At 45.6% G+C, this 19,266-nt stretch overlaps 1 protein-coding gene across 9 annotated transcripts in view; it reads left to right on the forward strand.

Annotated features, from left to right (window-relative positions):
- Positions 1-12,559, forward strand: part of A2ML1 (alpha-2-macroglobulin-like 1) — a 49,820-nt gene extending 37,261 nt beyond the window's left edge. For all 9 annotated transcript variants that reach the window (XM_046899066.1, XM_040648262.2, XM_040648280.2 and 6 more), the window contains 14 exons: positions 3,697-3,780; positions 4,193-4,369; positions 4,559-4,640; positions 5,014-5,170; positions 5,362-5,436; positions 8,210-8,372; positions 8,968-9,182; positions 9,717-9,932; positions 10,403-10,527; positions 10,907-10,997; positions 11,432-11,500; positions 11,711-11,813; positions 11,906-11,947; positions 12,287-12,559. In XM_046899066.1, the coding sequence (XP_046755022.1) occupies positions 3,697-3,780; positions 4,193-4,369; positions 4,559-4,640; positions 5,014-5,170; positions 5,362-5,436; positions 8,210-8,372; positions 8,968-9,182; positions 9,717-9,932; positions 10,403-10,527; positions 10,907-10,997; positions 11,432-11,500; positions 11,711-11,813; positions 11,906-11,946 (1,598 nt within the window). In that variant the 3' untranslated portion in view covers position 11,947; positions 12,287-12,559. The remainder of the gene's footprint in view (positions 1-3,696; positions 3,781-4,192; positions 4,370-4,558; positions 4,641-5,013; positions 5,171-5,361; positions 5,437-8,209; positions 8,373-8,967; positions 9,183-9,716; positions 9,933-10,402; positions 10,528-10,906; positions 10,998-11,431; positions 11,501-11,710; positions 11,814-11,905; positions 11,948-12,286) is intronic.
- Positions 12,560-19,266: the final 6,707 nt, after the last annotated feature.

The raw sequence follows: 19,266 nt of genomic DNA on the forward strand, positions 1-19,266 counted from the left end.
GGGTGAGGAAGGATGTCAAAGCTTTTAGCCTCCATATTCCTGATGCTAATATGACAGCCTGAGGACTTTTTTGCCTCTAGTAATAACCATTCTACTGAACAGGGTGAGGCTGGAGGGTGTGACTTAAGATTGCTGCTCCTGTTTTTGAATTTTATGGTGCATTGTGGGTCTATTTGCAGCTTTTTTGTGAACACTAGATGCACTGAGAAGACATACCTGTAACTGATATTTAGAATCATAGAATCCTTAGAGTTGGAAGAGACCTCTGAAGGTCATCTAGTCCAACGCCTCTGCAACAAACAGGGACACCACAGCTAGATCAGGTTGCCCAGGCCCTGATCCAGCCACACCTTGAAGGTCTCCAGGGACAGGGCATCAACCACATCACTAGGTAACCTGTTCAGTGCCTCACCACCCTCACTGTAAAAGATTTTTTCCTTGTATCTAACCTAAATCTACCCTCTCAGAGCTTGAAGCCATTTTCCCTTGTTCTATCACTACAGACCCTGCTAAAAAGTCTGTCCCCTTCTTTCCTGTAGCTCCCCTTTAGATATTGAAGGGCCACTATCAAGTCACCTTGCAGCTGTCTCTTCTCCAGGCTGATAAGCCCCAGCTCTCTCAGCCTGTCCTCATAGGAGAGGTGTTCCATCTGTGGATAATTTCTGTGGCCCTTCTCTGGACACACTCCAACAGGTCCATGTCTCTCCTGTACTGAGGACACCACATCTGAACACAGTACTCCAGGTGAGGCCTCACCAGCACAGAGCAGAGGGGCAGGATCACCTCCCTCGACCTGCTGGCCACACTTTTGATGCAGCCCAGGATACAGTTGACTTTCTGGGGTGCAAGGGTACACTGCTGGCACATGTCCAGCTTGACATCCACCAGTACCCCTAGGTTTTTTTGGCAGGGCTGTGCTCAATCTTTTCATCTCCCAGTTTGTATTGGTAATGAGTGTTGCCTCGACCAAGGTGCAAGGTCTTGCATTTATCTTTGTCAAACCTCATGAGGTTCACCTTGGCCCACTGCTCAAGCCTATCTAGGTGTCTCTGGATGGCATCCCGTCCCTCTGGTGTGTTGGCCACGCCCCACAACTTGGGGTCATCAACAAACTTGCTGAGGGTGCACTCAAACCCACTGTTGATGTCACTGATGAAGATATTAGAGAGTATTAGTCTCAGCACTGACCTCTGGGGGACACCACTCAGCACCAATCTCCATCCAGACATCGAGCCATTGACCACCACTCTCTGGACTTGATCCTGCAGCCAGTTCTTTGTCCATCGAACAGTCCACCCATCAAATCCATATCTTTACAATTTGAAGAGCAGGATGTTGTGAGGTATCATATCAAAAGCCTTACTGAAGTCAAGATAGATGACATCAGTGGCTCTTCCCTTGTCCATTGATGCAGTGACACCACCATAGAAGGCCACTAGGTTGGCTAAGCAGGATTTGCCCTTGGTGAAGCCATGCTGGTTCTCTTGTATCACCTTCCTGCCTTCCAGGAGCCTTAGTGTAGTTTTCAGGAGGATCTGTTTCATGATCTTCTCTGGCACAGAGGTGAGACTGACAGGTTGGTAGTTCCCGGGGTCATATTTCTTACCCATTTTTTTAAATTGGTATGATATTACCGTCCTTGTCACCAGGGACTTCAGCTGATTGCTATGATCTTTCAAATATCATAGAGAGTAGCTTGGCAACCACATCAGCCAATTCCCTTAGGACCCTGGGATGCATTTCACTGGGACCACAGACTTGTGGATGTTCAGGTTCCTCAGGTGGTCACAAACATGACCTTCGCTTTCACTGGGAGGGATGTTGTCTCCCCGATCCCCTCCTACCAAACCAAATGTTTGAGGGTTGTGCAGTGAGCAGTTATCAGGAAAGGCCAAGGCAAAAAAAATTGTGAAGTATCTCAACCTTGTCCTTGTCTGTTGCTAACTAGCCTACCTGTGTCACTCACTAGGGGGGTGCGCCCTCCTGTACTTTCCTTTTCTGGTTGAGGTATCTGTAAAAGCCTTTCCTGTTCTTCTTGGCATCCCTAGCCAAGTTTAGTTCAAGCAGGGCCTTGGCTTTCCTGACCCCATCCCTACACAGTTTTGCAGCTTCCTTATACTCTTCCCATGACACCTGTCCCTGTTTCCACTGCCTGTACATTTTCTTCTTGCTCTTCAGTTTGACCAGCAGGTCCCACTTCAGCTACACCAGTCTCTTGCCCTCCTTTCCTGACTTGCTATACTTGGGCATGGAGAGCTCTTGAGCCCTGAAGAAAGCCTCCTTAAAGATGTGCCAGCTCTGTTCTGCACCCTTGCCCATGAGGACAGTTTCCCAGGGTTTTTGTTGACTAACTCCCTGAAGAGCTGGAATTTAGCTTTCCTTAAGTTTAGCTTCCTAATTTTACCCTTCAGCTATCTCATGTCCCTCTGGAGTGTGAACTCAACCATCATATAGTCACCACAGCCCAGGCAGCCTCCAATCCTGATGTCACCGATCAGTTCATTTACCTGTGAGCAACAGGTCCAGCATTGCATCCCCCCTGGTGAGGCTGTCAATTACTTGACTCGGGAAGTTATCCTCAGTGCACTCCAGGAGCCTCCTGGATTGCCTGCAGCTCACTGTGCTACTTCTCTAGCAGATGTCTGGGTCACTGAAGTCCCCATCAGGATGAGTGCTTGCGATTGCAACGCCTCCTTTATCTGGAAGTAGAAGACCTCATCCACAGGGTCCTCTTGATTGGATGACCTGTAGTAAACACTGATCACAAGGCTCCCTCAGTAACTGTTGCGCAGGCTCATGACTGTTCTTTACATACAGCTCTTCACATTCTATTTCTTTCCTTGTATAGATAGCAACACCCCCACCCCTCCTTCCTCACCTGTCGCTTCTGAACAGCTTGTAGTCATAAATAGCCACATTCCAGCTGTGGGAATCATCCCACCAGGTTTCGGTGATGACAACTATATCATGATTTTCAAGAAGGACAGGAGCTGGAAGCTCCTCCTGTTTGTTTCCCAAGCTGCATGCATTGTTGTAGAGGTACTTCATCTGAGCAGCTGGTCTTGTCACTTCCTTAAAGGGTAACTCCTTAGTTTCGTCTAGGTATTTCCCTTGAATTTCCCCATTGCTTTCTTCTGTTGCCCCAGCAATGACTGTCTCATCATCATAGAGTTCTGTATGCATTGCGTTGCTGCTAGCACCTCTCAGTGCAGCAGGTCCCTCAAGGCCCCTGCCAGCACCCTGCCCCTCTATTATAGTTACGCCTTCCCACACCTTATCATGGGAAGGCTCACTATCCCCCTGGCCCCCTTCACACCTAGTTTAAAGCCCTCCCAACAAGCCCTGGTAGCTTTTCTCCTAGCTTTTCCCCTTAGCTTTTCCTTTGAATCAAGTTGGGGTAATTTATGTAGAGGAAAGCAGGTAGGTGGCTTTGACCACAGAGAATTTCTTGAAGATGCCCTCACCCTCTTTAGAAGGCTGTTAGGATAGCACAGTCACAGTTGAGTTAGATGGACAGAGCTGAGGATGGAATGGGATAGGGTTTGTGAAGTGATCTGCAACCTTTGTGACAAGATAATGGGATGTTAGCAACATCTTAAACCACTTCTGAGGATTTTTAAAGCTTTTTTTTTTTTTTTTTGGTAAGAATCTCTGTCTTTTGTCCTTTCTGTCATACCTTACACCCTCTGGTATCAGGGAGTCCAGCAGAGGAGTCTGTGTCCTTAACGTTGCCTCCAAATACGGTTGAAGGTTCAGTGAGAGCTACTGTCTCAGTCACTGGTAAGGAATTTAGTTATGATAATACTTTTCCAACAACTGTTTCTCTGAGTATAGACCTAAGAATACCCAACCCCAGAACACTCAATACTCTTTCTGAGGTTTCCGAGGCTCCAACTGCCTTGATCTTTCCATGTGTGTAGCTGAGATTCCTGTCTCCATATAACCAAAAACACTCAGAAAGGGAAAGGTCGTTCTGTTTATGGGCTTCCTCTGTCAGGATGGGAGTGTGTATAGCCCATAATGAGGGTGCAGTGAAACTGATAAGCTGACTGACCAGAGCAGCCTGCACGCTGTTGTGCTGGGGCTATCTTATTTAGCACACTACCAGAAACTGGTCACAGGTTGGAGGAGATGAATATCGAGTCCCACCAGTCACCTTCTGAGTGGTCAGAGTGCCTATGTTCTGTCCCAGGTGACCTCATGGGGACAGCACTGCAAAACTTGGACCACCTGGTGCAGATGCCCCATGGCTGTGGGGAGCAGAACATGGTACTGTTTGCCCCCATTGTCTATATGCTGCAGTACCTGGAGAAGACAAGGCAGCTGACTCCTGAGATTAAGGAGAGGGCAACAGGATTCTTGCGCAATGGCAAGTACAACAGATCCACCTTATTCTTCTGCCTTTCCCTGTGCTCAAACTAGTAACAGTCACTAGTGCCTACACTCCTTATTCTCTGAGTACTCCATGGCTTTTAATGTTAACAACACTCCCTTTCCCTGCCCAACGATCTCTTTGAAAATACCAGTCTGAACACTGTCATCCTAAACTACTTCTCAGGGTATCAGATACAGCTGCAGTATCAACATCCTGATGGTTCTTTCAGTGAATTTGGTACCAAGGATGAGTACGGTAATACTTGGTAAGCCTTAGTAATACTTGGTAAGTTCTCTCCTTTCTGTCCTCCTGCTGTCTGTCCGACAGCTTTCTGTTTCCAGTATGGAATCCCCTTTTGTCCTATTGGACACAGAATGTTCCAAATGTTTTTTGTGCAACCCATCAATATCTAACTACTTCTGAGATGAAGGATGACACTGAACTGACAAACTCGGAATAGCCCAACAGTAGGTGAGGAGGGACCTGAAGGTTTCAAGTTCCCACTTTTATTCGTTTTCCTCATTTACTGCTTATTTTCTTTCTTTTCACTTATTCTTCCCGCTTACTCATTCACTCAATCTCTTTCTGTTCCTTTTTTCCCTCTCTCATGCCTTTTTTTCTGCTCTCTCCCCAATCAGGCTGACTGCATTTGTGGTCAAATGCTTTGCCCAAGCCAAGCCATACATTTTCCTGGACGACAGGAGCATTCAAGCTGCTTTCAATTGGCTGGAGTTCCACCAGCTTCCGAATGGCTGCTTCAGGGATGTGGGCCAACTTTTCCACACAGCCATGAAAGTAGGACCCAGAGAATTTTGAAAGGAAATTCAAAGCAGTTCTTGCCAATTGTAATTGTTTTAGCACACTTTTCTGTTATGTTCTGCTTTCTTGCATGGGAGAAAACCAGGGGTAGGTGTGATGTTTCCTGAATAGTTTCAGGTCTTTGTGTATCACCTTTCCCATCTTTTGGATATTTATGCTTTTTGTAGGGAGGTATGGATGGGGAAGTTCTCTTGGCTGCCTACATCACTGCTGCATACATGGAGAGAGGAGATACACCAGAGGTAAATATAAGAATCCTTTGCTATGATTTTGCTTGAATTCTGAAGAGCTTAGTGGAGTCACTGAGGCAGGAAATAGAGCACCTTGGAGAGACTTGTGAACAAAGTAATTGGCCAGGAGATGATGAACTTACCACTTCTCAGGAAGAAGCCTCAACTACCCCTTATGGAGGACTCTGTTGGCAGGGGAGAATATGAGGTTAGACTACTACAAGGGAAGAGCCACTGTTGTCATCTATCTGAACTTCAGTAAGCCTTTGACACAGTCTCCCAGAGTATCCTTCTCTCCATATTGGAAAGATATGGATTTGATAAGTGGATGTCCAATGGATGAGGAACTGGTTACAAGATCATACCCAGAGAGTGCTGGTCAATGGCTTAATGTCCAAACAGGGATCTGTGATGAGCGGTGTCCCTCAAGGTTGAGTACTGGGACTGGTGCTCTTTAACACCTTCATCAATGACATCAACAGTGAGATCGAGTATACCCTCAGCAAGCTTGCAAGATGACATGAAGCTGTATGGTGCAGTCAACTCACCCAAGGGATGGCATGCCATCCGGAGACACCTAGACAGGCTTGTGCAGTGGGTCCAGAAGAGCATCATGAGGTTCAACAAATCAAAATGCGAAGTGTTGCACCTGGGTTGTGGCAACCCTCACTATCAGTACAAGCTGGAGTATGTAAAGGCAAAGCATACCTCTTCTGAAAAGAACTTGGGAATACCGGTGGATGGTAAGCTGAACATGAGCCAGCAATGTGCCCTTGCAGTCCAGGAAGCCAACTGTATCCTGAGCTGCATCAAAAGAAGTGTGGTCAACAGGTCAAGGGAGGTGATCCTGCCCCTCTATTCTGCAATGGTGAGAACTCACCTAGAGTACTGTGTCCAGATGTGGAGGCCTCAGCACAGGAGAGACATAGACCTGTTGGAGTGCATTCAGAAGAGGGCAACAAAAATGATCCAAGGGATGAAACACCTCCTGCACAAGGACAGGCTGAGAGAGCTGGGGCTCTGAGAGAAGGCTCTGGAGAGACCTGATAGCAGCCTTTCAGTATCTAAAGGGAAGTTACAGAAAAGAAGGGGACAGACTCTTTAGCAGGGTCAGCTATGATAAGACAAGTGGAAGTAGTTTCAAACTAAAGAAGGGGGGATTTAGACTGGATATAAGGAAGAAGTATTTTGCAATAGGGATGGTGAGGCATTGGAACAGGTTGCCCAGAGATGTAGTAGATATCCTGTCCTTGGAGACATTCAAGATTAGGGTGGGGCAGGCTCTGAGCTACTTGGTCTAGCTGTGGATGTCTCTGTTCATTGCAAGGGAATTGGACTAGATGACATTTAAGGGTCCCTTCCAACTCAAATGATTCTATGATTCTACTAGGTACTACTGGTGCTCATGTCTAGATACTGTGCCCATTTTCCAGACTTGTGCTGCTGAGTCCTGCACCCCTCACCATCCTCACAATCTCTTACTACCCATTGCACTGTGCACAGCCGAAAGCTAGGAATGAGGTGTTAGAGAGGGGAGAGAGGTAGGCGTGACTGCCATAGCCAAGTGAATAAACATGATATTTGTAATGTGTTTCATCTTCCCAGAAACTGGAAATCTGGGAAAGGAGTGCTAAAGAGACACATGCTGTGAAGTAGGGCAGTTGGAATTGTACATCTAGTAAATAATAATAAGGGGGAAGTCTTGCAAGTAGTAAAGATCATAACTAATTACTAGGCAGTGGTACTGGCAGTTAAAATACATAATCAAATTGATGGATAAATGCATTGCTATAGACTTGGAGAAGCAAAGTTTTCCAGAAATAAGTGAAAGACAGCTGGAAATTAATCATCTTTCTGACAAGTGTCTCTCAGGTCACCTTTTTCACTGTAAAGACACTCAAGGATTGGTACAGGTTGATTAGGATGGTCAGTTGTCTCCATCATTGGAGGTTTTGAAGACCTGACTGGATAAATCTCTCAACAACCTTGTCTCATCTCACAGCTAACCCTGCTTTGGATACATGTTGGATTGTAGACCTTCTAATATCCCTCATAATTTGAATTATCTGTCATTTGGTAATTCCATGATCTGTCTGATTTTGGCTGACTTGTATGGAGGTGACTTTTCATGAAACTGGATCACAAGTATTTGAAATGTGCTGTCAAATGGAGCAGAATGAAATACAAAGACAAGGACCTTCATCCTGGTAGAAAACTGAAGAGGGGAAACCACTAAGTGCTGTAGATACAAAAATATTAAGTAGGCAACCACTCCATGTGTTTGGCTCACGTGGAATGATGCGTGAATGAATAAGAATTCAATGAATCAGAATTCACAGAATGAATTCTGTGTCCTGCCAACAGTACAGATATTTCAAAGGAAGCTGGAAGTCCCAGTGACCTAAAGGCACCGAAGAGCTGAATTGAACCCAGTAATCTTGCAAGCATTGCAATCGTGTGTTGTTGCCCTTTTGTTCAAAGTAAGATGTGGTGATGCTATTCTAGTAGTAAGGGAATTCACTTCACTGAGAGAGCACTGCTGAAATCCATGACCATTTGTGGGGGAAACCTCTGTCAAGAACCTTGCACTGAGGGCTGGAGGGCTTGGGGGTGCTGAAGCGATACAAAGGGAAAGTGCAGACTTGAGCACAGTGATAAAAGGGTGAATATATGGGTTGCTTTCTATGCTAGTGCATACTAATACATCCTTCTGCTTGTGTAACTCAGTGTTTGCATGCCTCATGTGTTTGCATGTGACCAATATCAATGTAACTCTTTTCTGTAGAGTACAGTGGTGCGCAAGGCTCTGGGGTGTATCATTCCTTCCCTTCCCAAAGCTACCAGCACTTACACACAGGCCCTGCTGGCCTACACCTTTGCCCTGGCTAAGGATCCTCAGCGCACACAAGAGCTTCTTGACATACTTGATGAAAAGGCAATCAGAGCAGGTATGGAAGCCCTAGTGCCAGACAAACATCAGAAAAAGGGTAGATGACCTTTTTGAGCCCCTTGGTTACATGCAACCTGAAAAGACCGTACCCTTACTCATTACCCTTTAGGTCTTAATTTCTGTCCTTCATCAAAGATAGGCTTGCAGACTGTCTGTCTAAAAAACTAAAGTATGTTCTGGCAATACTGTGCTGTGGGTGTTGATTTCCTTCAAAGCTTTTGACCTTTTCTGGCATCCAGAATGGAGGTTGTGCTCTGAAAGTAGTTGAGTTTCTTATGCAGGACTGCAAAGTGCTCAACAAAGCAAACTGGCAAACTGCCTGACTTCTTCTTATTCCCTGACAGAACCAGCTAGTGGGTAGCTAGCTAGTATCAGTCAGCTAGTTTACCTGGCAAACAGGAAAATGAAAAAATCAAATGCCTGGGAGGTATGCTTGATTATTGGCAAGTTACTTTTTTGCTTTATAAATGGCTCTTCAATGTGTAATACATAGTACTGGGTACAGTCCTTGCATACGCAACACTGTGCCTTCTAGGCCTCAAGATTTCTTCCCTGATACCCCTCAATGTCATCTACCTCCTTCCTTTTCCCAGGTGGGCAGATCCATTGGAGTCAGACCCCATCCAAGGCACACAGCACTAGCCTTTGGTCACAGCCACTGTCTGTGGATGTGGAGTTAACAGCTTATGTCCTCCTGGCCCTGCTCTCCAAGCCAAATGTCACAGAGGCTGACTTCACCATAGCCTCTGGCATTGTGGCGTGGCTCACCAGACAGCAAAATGCCTATGGAGGATTTGCCTCAACCCAGGTAACTCAGGGCTGGGGAAGGTAACAGTGCCTGAGAAAGATCTCTGCCTCTGAAAGGTGCTTACAGTGAGAGCGGAGTTGGTCTCTTCTCACCGGTGACAGGTGACAGGACAAAGGGAAGTGGCCTTAAGTTGCACCAGGGAAAGTTTAGGATGGATATCAGGAAAAACTTCTTTACAGAAAGGGTTGTTAAGCACTGGAATAGGCTTTCCAGGGAGGTGGTTGAGTCACCATGCCTGGATTTGTTTAAAAACCATTTGGATGTGGTGCTCAGGGACATGATTTAGTGGAGGATTGTTAGAGTTAGGGTAGTATGGTTAGGTTGTGGTTGGACTTGATGATCTTTAAGGTCTTTTCCAACCTGAGCGATTCTATGATTCTATGATCTATGCAAGTGTGAAAAAAAAACACAGTGTGAACACTTTGAGGAGAAGAACCCATGTATACAAAGGTTCTCAGGATGGTGAGTTCAAGTGTCTTTGGTCCTCAGAGCTGTGGAGCAAATGTGTAAATTTAATTGTTTCTTTCTTTTCAGGATACGGTAGTTGCCCTGCAGGCCTTGGCTAAGTATGCAGCGCTGACACACAACACAAAAGGGGTTGCAGAAGTGAGAGTGAGGTCCCAGAGAGGCTCTGGGAGGAAGTTCCAAGTTTCCTACCACAATCGGCTTTTGGTGCAGGAGATGGCACTGAGAGAAATCCCAGGAAAGTTCTCAGTGCAGGCCCATGGCAGCTGTTGTGTCTTTACCCGGGTAGGTTACCCACTTCCCATGGACTTTTCTGTGTCAGCCCTCTGCTCATCGTCAAAATTAATAGTCTCAGTTCCAGCTCTATACAAGGAAATGCGCTTTAACTGTGCTTTACTTCCAGCTTGTTGCCAATGCAGCAAACCTGTGTGTTATAGTAGACTGAGACATAATGTGTCAAAAAGTGTTGCTTCCATGATTCTTGGAGTATTGGAGGACGGAAACCTTGCATAGTGGTTCCACTGCTGTATGCCTAACTCACTTGGTCTCAAGGGGGAGGACAAGTAGTCTCAGTTGGATGGACTATGGAATTTTTCAATCCTGAATGACCTGGTACTGGGATGAGTGTGCTCATCTATTTTATCTAGTTAGTGTGGTCCATACCTTGAGGATTACTATAGTCACTGAAAAGGTATGACAGATGATATGAAAACTATTATCCATGTCTTATTTTGTCTTTTTGTCTTTCTCTGCAGACAGTGCTGAGATACAACATTCCCTTCCCTCAGGTTTCCAAGTCCTTTGCCTTACAAGTGAAAACCAAGCCAGACAATTGCACTGAGGACGATGCATACTCTGTTACTCTTTATGTCAATGTCAGGTGACTTTGAAGACACAGGCTCATAGCCACACTTGGGGCTAGATATGGCTGGAGAGCAGAGTGATACTTGGCTGCAATGAAGTAACCGAACAGTTGTAATAGAAGGGCCATATGGTAAATGGAAGGGGTGGGAAAGGAAGATAAGGTGTCTCTGAGGAGGAGGAAGTGGGGAAAAGTTCCAAAGTCTTTTGTTCTTGCTAGGGAGAGGAACAAAAATAGTCACCTCAGATTAGGGGTGCTCACAGCACTGTAGCCATTGTGTAGCCAACCATGAGCTACTGCCTGACCACAGTTCTGGCTGTGCTGTCTGGTTCAGGGTCCTGCATGCAGGGTAGTATGATGGAGGAAAGGGGGAACTTCATTTCATCTTCTCCCTCAGGTACACTGGGAAGAGAGCCATTTCCAACATGGTGATTGTGGAAGTGTCCCTACTGTCTGGATTTGTCCTGGCTGCAAGATCTGGGATGTCTGTAAGAGGCCTGGAATAAGGATGATGATGTTGTGTCAGTTGGACCATCCACGCCCAAGGGGAGGGGAGATTGTATAGGAATGTGTTGCTTGTCTCTATCTTGAACAATTTCACCATCTCCTCCCTTCTGTCACACAGAAACAAGAATACTTACTGTTGTCTCTTACCTTTCTCCTTGAGGATGGTGATCCTTCTGGCTCAATTGTCTCAGTATATCCTTGACAGCCACATAGCTTAGGCTTATATACTTGGGTTTTGCAGGAGGTAAAGGGCCCAGCAGAGAGATCAGCCTGAAGGTGTAAATGCCCCAGATAAATTCACAAGCATATGAATAAGAATCTGCTTACACAGGCTTAGATAAACCCTGTTGGGATTTCTCACACTTTGTTTTCCAAAAGGACCAACTAAATTGCCACACCTGCTCTCCTGTTCTAGCCACATCATTGGTATCCTGTGAGAAGAACAGAGAAAACCCAAGCAGGTGTTGCCATCTACTTGGACAAGGTATGTATGTGCTACTAGAGAATTTGCAGGAGTAGAGGACACTGGAAGAGCTGTGTGGAGAATCGTGGACTGGGCTAGCAGAGCAGAATTCATCTTGAAGTCTTGCCTTTGACTCCGTAGAGTTGTCATTGCCTATCTTCAGGATCACATTTAGGTGAGGAATCAAAAGAGCAGCTCAAAAGTGAACTGTCATTTGCCTTTCTCCCTCAGCTGAGCCATGTGTCTGAGACATATGTCCTGCATCTAGAAAGGGAAATTGAAGTGACCAACCTGAAGCCAGGACAAGTCAGAGTCTATGACTACTACCATCCAGGTGAGTGTGGTACTATGGGCTGCCAGGGCTCTCTGGGTATTCGTGCTTGGCTTTGTACGAAGATAAATTCTGTCTCTCCTGTCCTGTTGCAGAGGAGCAGGCCCTTGCTGATTATAATGTTTCCTGCATCTGAGGTAGGTGTGTACCCCACAAAGATTTTTTACTCTTCCCTTCCTCAACCACTATACAGATCTAGTAGCCTCATTATGTTTCTTCTCTTGCTGCCTGAGAAGAGCCTTGCAAACCCCTGATTCAGCATGTTCCCTTTATTTGGGACCATGACGATCAAGTCCAACTCCTGTCACTGCTGAATGTCCCACCTTTTTCTGTGAAAAGGCTGAATTAAGGGAACTTAATTAAACCAGAGAAACACTGTCCTTAGTGAAAATCCGGTCTCCATAGCTGCTAGCATTCCAGTTGGTTATACTATTTTCTCTCTGATATGATCCCTCTTTTTACTCTCATTTCTCCAGGGACATGGCCTGCTCTCTTATTGTCCACTGTTTCGACCCACAGGAGTTCTACTAGTGGGACATGCCCTAGGATGGAAATCACAGTTTGATATTGGTGCTGGGGAAGATCTCAAATTGCATTTCAGGACTAAACCCAGCCCATGCCATGCTGCTCACCTTGACAGTCATTTTTGGGTGTATTCTTTTGGGTGTCTGATTAATTCTGATCGTTATAATCCAGGGATTTTCTTGCTTGTAAAAAGAAGGAAAATAAAATATAAATCATAAATCTGAGTACTGTGGTGTGTGTTTGTATTTTATGACAGAGTATATGTAAGTTATACTTTGGAGGAGAGTGCAGAAGCAAAATTATGCAGAGCCAGAGTAGGTGAACTGTGTACTTGGCATTTCTTCCAGCAACTGTTTGGGCCCCAGTAACATCATGCAGACATCAATATGGGTTGAGGACTCTAGCCCTTCTTGAAGACTGATCCCACTAAATATCATCTACTACACACAGATGCAGCTCAGTAGAAAGGTCTTGCTGATAAAAAGCAAGAACTGCAGTCCATGAAGTCTGTACCTTGTATTAGTATGTAAAGAGCATCACTGGCTACAGCTTTGGCTCTAGTGGAAAGTTTCCCTCTGCAAGACGGCAGGCACTCAGCAGTGCCAATGCCAAAATGTTCTAATTACGTGTTTTGCAGCGTTTAGCAAAGCACAGGCAACAGATGTGATAAAAGTCCTTGTAATATGGAATAGAGACTTATTAAGAAAGCAACTACTGTAGTGGTCATACATATGCGTATATTGTGCCTACTCCTTATTAAGCTCAGGAGATAGTTCATGACTGAATATATTACTGCAGGAGGAGTTCACACCAAACAAACAAACACATATTGAATGTAAAAATTGCAGGTAGTGACATTTTTGATTTGCTACCCATTGCAATTTCTATGCCCACTTTATTAAGAACTCCTCCAGTTCCTTCAGAACATTCTTTTTCAGACTTGAACTGTAAACTTAAACCTGTAGTGTTTGGCTCCTAGGAAGCATTTGGAGGGAGGTGGCTGTGTTTCAGCAAGAAAAACGTAAAGACAGAAAAAAAAAAACAGTGATAAAAAATACACTAATTTCTCTATGGCTTAGCCTTTACCTTCCCTGCTTAGAGCAGCAGATGTCAAACACTGCACTCATTTGTTTATCCTTCACAAAATTGAGAGGTTTAAGTGATTCATCCTGGAGACTTAGTGGTGTGCATGCTTCCACGTGCCTTGTGATCAGCTCTATTGATTGCCCCTAGAGACACAAATCCAAGCCTTGTCTGGAGGAGGGCAACCAAGCTGGTATAAGGGCTGGAAGACATATTCTGTGAGGAGAGGCTGAGGACACTTCAAATGCCCAGTCTGGAGAAAGCTGAGAGATGACTTCACTGCTCTCTGCAGCATCTTGAGGAGGGGAAGCAGAGCGAGGTGCTGGGCTCTGCTCCTGGGAACTGACAATAGAACAGGAAAGACACAGAGCTGCACTAGGAGAGGGACAGACTAGATATAAGGAAACATTTCAGAAGCACTCACTTCCTGGGTGCCTCCTGACCAGGAGTAGCTGGTGATGGTACTGGTAATGGGAGATGGAGTTCGGGCTGAGTTGGATGAACTGTGCAGAACAACATTGCGACTTTGTTTTTGCTGCTCCAGCACTTGTTTCATGCTGCTTTCATTGTCTGTGAGTTAGATTGGGTTGTTTGTTCAGTATATGAGATTCCAATCAGTAATAAGTCCAGAACTTCAAAAATATTTGAACTCCACTCCCACAAAACAGTAGGAGCTAGGACTGCTGGCTTTGACATAGTGAAGCTGTATGCTGTTAAAAGGGATCTGGCTGTACCCTGAAACAATTGTGGGTCTACTGTGAACAAATGTCATCTGAGATTGTTCAGCAGGCACTGCCTGTACTTCTCAAGAACCATGGAAAGAAATTAAGGGCAGCCTAGTGTCAAGAGTGATTCACTTTCTTGCTCTGGTTCCTGTTGATTTGTTTATCCAGGTGCACTTTCACCTTTTTTTCCTCAACCACTGGTACCAGAATCACTTAGCTGAAAAAAGTTCTCAAAAGAAAATAAATATATTAATAAACAAGAAAAGATTTAAATCTGCCCACTCTGTGAAGAAAAAATATATTTTTTTCCTTTTTGATACACCAGTCTTTCCAAAATAAAAAAGGCAATATTCCTAGGACCTAAGTATTCAAGAGCTTAGTGTGACAGCTGAGAACAAATCAGTAATGTATTTTGATACGAAAAGGAAGAAATTCCTTAATTTAGGAAGTGTTTCAAGAAGCATAATTTACTTTGAATTGTGGTTTCATATCCAGGTAGAAGTTCAGTATGAACAGTAGGTTAGCAGGTTTAAAATTGGCATGAGGAAGAAGTTCCCAAACTAGATACCATGTTGGAGCTGGTCCAGAAAGGGGCCACAAAGTTGATCAGAGGGCTGGAGCACCTCCACTACAAGAACAGGCTGAGAGAGTTGAGGCTTTTCAACTTGGAGAAGAGAAGGCTGCAGGGGGAACTTATAGTGGCTTTACATTACCTGATGGGGGCCCTACACGAAAGCTGGGGATGGACTTTTTAGAAGGGCATACAGCAATAAGATGAGTGGAAATGGTTTTAAACTGGCAAAGGGCAGGTTTAGACTAGATATTAGGAAGAAGTTACTTACTGTGAGGGTGGTGAGACACCAGAACAGGTTGTCTAGAGAGGCTGTGGATGCCCTCTCCCTGGAAGCATTCAAGGCCAGCCTGGATGGAGTTCTAAGCAACCTGGTCTAGTGGGAGGTGTCCCTGCTTATAGCAGGCAGGTTGGAACCAGAAGATCTTAAAGGTCACTTCCAACACACACCATTCTATAATTCTGGAGAAAACCCTGTAGGACTCAAGCTGTGCAGTTCTTGACCTGCCTGCTTGAGGTTCAACACCCATTTCCACTGGTGAACACATGCATAAATTAGTCCTGAAATGGGCCATGTAGGGATGTGTGATGTAGCTGGAGTGAACTGTAGTTGTTAGATTTCCTTTCAAACTGAACTATCTGTAGAGCAGAGATGAGAATTCCAGTTCTTCCTGCTGTCTGTGCTCTCCTGCTGGGTATGGGAGCACTCCACAAAGGAGAAGAGCACTATGCATACATATTTTTTGTGTTCAAAGCCCAGCCTCCTCTCCAAGACTGAGATCTGCCTCAGGAGACGCAAACTTAAAAAGTTTGGGGACAGCATGACCACAAGAGTACACTGAGCTCCAACTGAGGGCAGGTTGCCAAGGGGTCGTGCAACAATGTGTCTCACAGCAAAACAATGGACTAGAGGTTGCAGCTGGAATAAGGAGCAGGGTCAGAGCAGTGAACAGGAAACAAACTATTCCTTAGCAAAATTAAAAGCAAACTTCTCTGATGCTAGTGCATCCATGGAGGAGTAGGAAAGCAGAGAGTTGGGATGCCAGAAAGACTTGGATTGGCTGGTGAACATTCAGAATGGTACAACCCTGTGCCTGGAACACCATAAATACAGGAATGAGGCAGAAGGAATGAAACTTTGGGGCGTTTTGTCTGCTTCCTGGGAGAAACGGCAACAGCAGCAGGTGGACTGGAGTCCTTGGAAGAAGAGAAGCTGCACATCATCTTCTCTCCTGACCTGCCCTCCAAACTGATCTACCTCCCTGGAAGTCTCCCAAGAAAATGTGGACTCCCTTCCTCCTCAGCTGCCTGGGCTACACTTTGGGGATAGCAGCACAACCGTAAGCGCCATTTCAAGATCTAGAAATTGATAGTTCTGATACTGAGGGAGGGCTCAGGATAGCAGGGAGAGAGCATGGGACCCTATGAGGCATCTGCTAGGAGGGACAGATGCAGGGTGGTATGCAGCATGCCACAAGCCCTGTTATGAACAGAATGATCCTGAAAGTGACAGCCTTTCCTTTGGCTTTGTAAGGACCATTATTAGAAACAAGAGGAGCAATAACTTCTGTCTGAGGAAAACTGAAGGGAAAGGTGTAGGATAAAGAGAAGCACAAGAGATCTAGTATTGCAGGGCTGGGAATGATTAAGCAGGAACCAGACTGCTGCCAAAGTAATTGAGGAACCTTTTTGAAGCAAGAAAGATGGATCCTTTCATACTGAGGGTCTGGAGTACAGCTGTAGAGAATCTTGCACTTCTGTTGTAGGTGCCAAAACAGAGCCAGAGTCAAATAGACCTTTGAGATCAGAATTAGACAGCTGCAGCCTTCTGAATGAACACAGCAGGTTTGGTTTTAGATCCCAATCTGAACTTTGCAACTTCTTCCATCTCTGAGCCCCATAGCACTGTTCCCTTTTCCATGTGTACTGGAAACCCCTAAAAAGAGTTCCCTTTGCAGAGGTAGAGATAGACTCTACTATATTTTTTCCCGTGTTACTGTAGCATACTCCAAAATTCCATACATACCACTGTAACATGAGGTCACGTAAAAACATTTCCCATATATTTACCTGAAATGTACTATATCTGTTCCATCACTCCTATGAGTGTTATGCACTCTCACTGCTAATCATCTCTCCCTCTCCCCCCAGCAGAACAGTTGCTCCTAGAGAAAAGTTAAATCCTGCTGCTTCCTCAGATCATGGATTATTAACATCAAGACAGAGTGAGACTAGCTGGATACCTTATTTCCCCACTGCAGGATGTACTTGATCATCCTTCCATCTGAACTGTCCTTCCCCTCTTCCCAGAGAGTGTGCTTGGACCTCCATGGCATGGAGAAGAGTATTCATGTAGTCTTAACACTTGTACATGGATCTGGCAACCTCAGCCTCTACAGCAAGGTTGTCTGGAACAATTGGATCTTCAAGTGCTCCAGATTTCAGGTAAGGACTGTTCTTAGCAGTGGCTTGTAGCTGACATCTCCCAGAGTGTTGTTTTGGCTCATGACTACTCTTGCCAGAGAAATGAAGAAAGAGGACAATGGGAAGAGGGAGGGCATGGAAAGGAGTTAAAGAAAAATTAGGTGGAGTATAAGTGAAAGCTTGGTGTATTTCCTTCTTGCCATTGTCTGACTGCATGATATTTTTCCTGTTGGATAACTCACAATCCACCTTGGAGGCTCAGTTCATCAAGAGAAGGGCTGCATGGACATTCACCAAAGGCCCAACTCAGACAGAGGAGCTTAGAAACACTCAAATGCAGCTGTGTGCCTCATTCTCCCCACTGAGAAAGAAGCAGATAACACCCTGTGACAGTGTGAGCCATGATACAGTAAGAACCAAACACTTCATCTCAGATAGTGTCCCAGCACACCTTCTCTTGAAGCACTGTAAAACATGCTTGAGGACTAGGAAGAGCATAGAAGCATGTCTACACAGGCTCAGAGCACTTTCTGCTCTGCCAAAGAAAATTAGACTCATGGGTTTATGTGAACGGGCAAATAAGAGTTAATATGCCACTAAGGGGACATGCTGTGCTGGCCTCCAGAGTAAGGTGGAGAGGAGGATGGCATCACAGTTCAGGAGATGCAAGAAGAGCACCTGCTGTGATGCCATCTCATCCTCCTTGCCTGCTCCCTCCTAACCTGGTGACTTTCCTTTCCTAGGTCCCCAAACCTGCAGGCAGTCAAGAGGTGGGCACTGTCCAGCTGCACATCTCCAATGGCCAGTATTTCAGTGCAAAGGAAGAAAAGCAAGTCCTGATCCGCAGGGCTGGCACTAGCACCTTCATCCAGATGGAAAAACCTGTCTATAAGCCAGGACAGACAGGTGAGCACTCTGCATGAAGAATCCTGACTGGCTCTCTTGATCTGTCTGGACTTTGTTCCTATTTTTTCCCTGAGGTATATGTTCAATGATTTGTGCTATGTAGCTTTCGTGGGGACAAAGGGGCAACCTACCTGCAACTGAGGCCCCTACTGCCTGCTGGGGTGAGGTATTAGTGCACTGTGTTTTATGGAAGGGGCTTTGGTTTCACAGGCTATAAGAATAGAGCCGGTTTGGGAGAGTGAGCAGTCATATATATGGCTTTCTCAAAATCATGGGGCTCCGGTGAGGGCCTGGTAGAACTGATCTGCACACATCATGCACACAAAGAATTAGAAGAGGAGCTTAGGGTACAGCTTTTGCAAGAGACTCTAACTCATGAGACCAGCTGCTGGAACCACACACTGCACATATCCTTCTTTCCCCTGGCAGCACCTTGCCCTTGTTTCCAGGCACAGCCTGGAGACAAAGCAAGACTTTTATACCTCCTCCTCAGCCTGTGACTCCAAGCACTTCCTTGCACTGTGGTAGAGTGGAGCCAGAGGGTGGGGTTGCCAGAATGCGCAGCAGGAGCAGAACAGTGTATGGAGGGGAGAGACAGTGAGCCTGGATGAGCAAGTGCTAAGAGGAGGCTGCAGGCAGGCCTGAGGATGCCAGCAAGCTGTGAATTTGGAGAGAGACACATGCAAAACAAGTCTCTGCCCAAAAGTCCTGCATGTCTGCAACATGCTCTTCTCCCTTTTTCCCTTCAGTGAAATTTTGGATAGTAACACTGACTGAAGACTTTGTTCCCGTTAATAACAAGGTAAAGCCTAAGTACATGCCAGGAAGCCTATAGACTTCTTCAGCCAAGTCTGCTGCCTCTGCCAAACCCACAATGTGACTGCCAGTTGGTCTGCATGTCTGCAATACCCAACAAAGCAGACAATGACTTGTTAAAAAGCATTGCAACATCCAATCTCATGGCTGAGTTGATAGTCTCAGATGCTGTCTGGTGTGAGCTCTAGCATGGCTGCTGATATTTGAAGAGCATGCCAGCATGCTCTGCTAGTTGAGTTAGTAAAGGGCAGCAGAGAAACTTCATGCATTTGTCCCATGACAGAAAAGAATGGGATTCTCGGGGGGGGAACTGCAGGCTGCTGACTGCAAGCATGACTACCAGACAAGTTATGCCTAGGCTCAGCCAGAGGCAGACTTCCTCTCCTGCAGCTTTGTGGAGCACATT

This window comes from Gallus gallus, chromosome 1 (assembly GCF_016699485.2).
Source record: "Gallus gallus isolate bGalGal1 chromosome 1, bGalGal1.mat.broiler.GRCg7b, whole genome shotgun sequence".
NCBI lineage: Eukaryota > Metazoa > Chordata > Aves > Galliformes > Phasianidae > Gallus > Gallus gallus.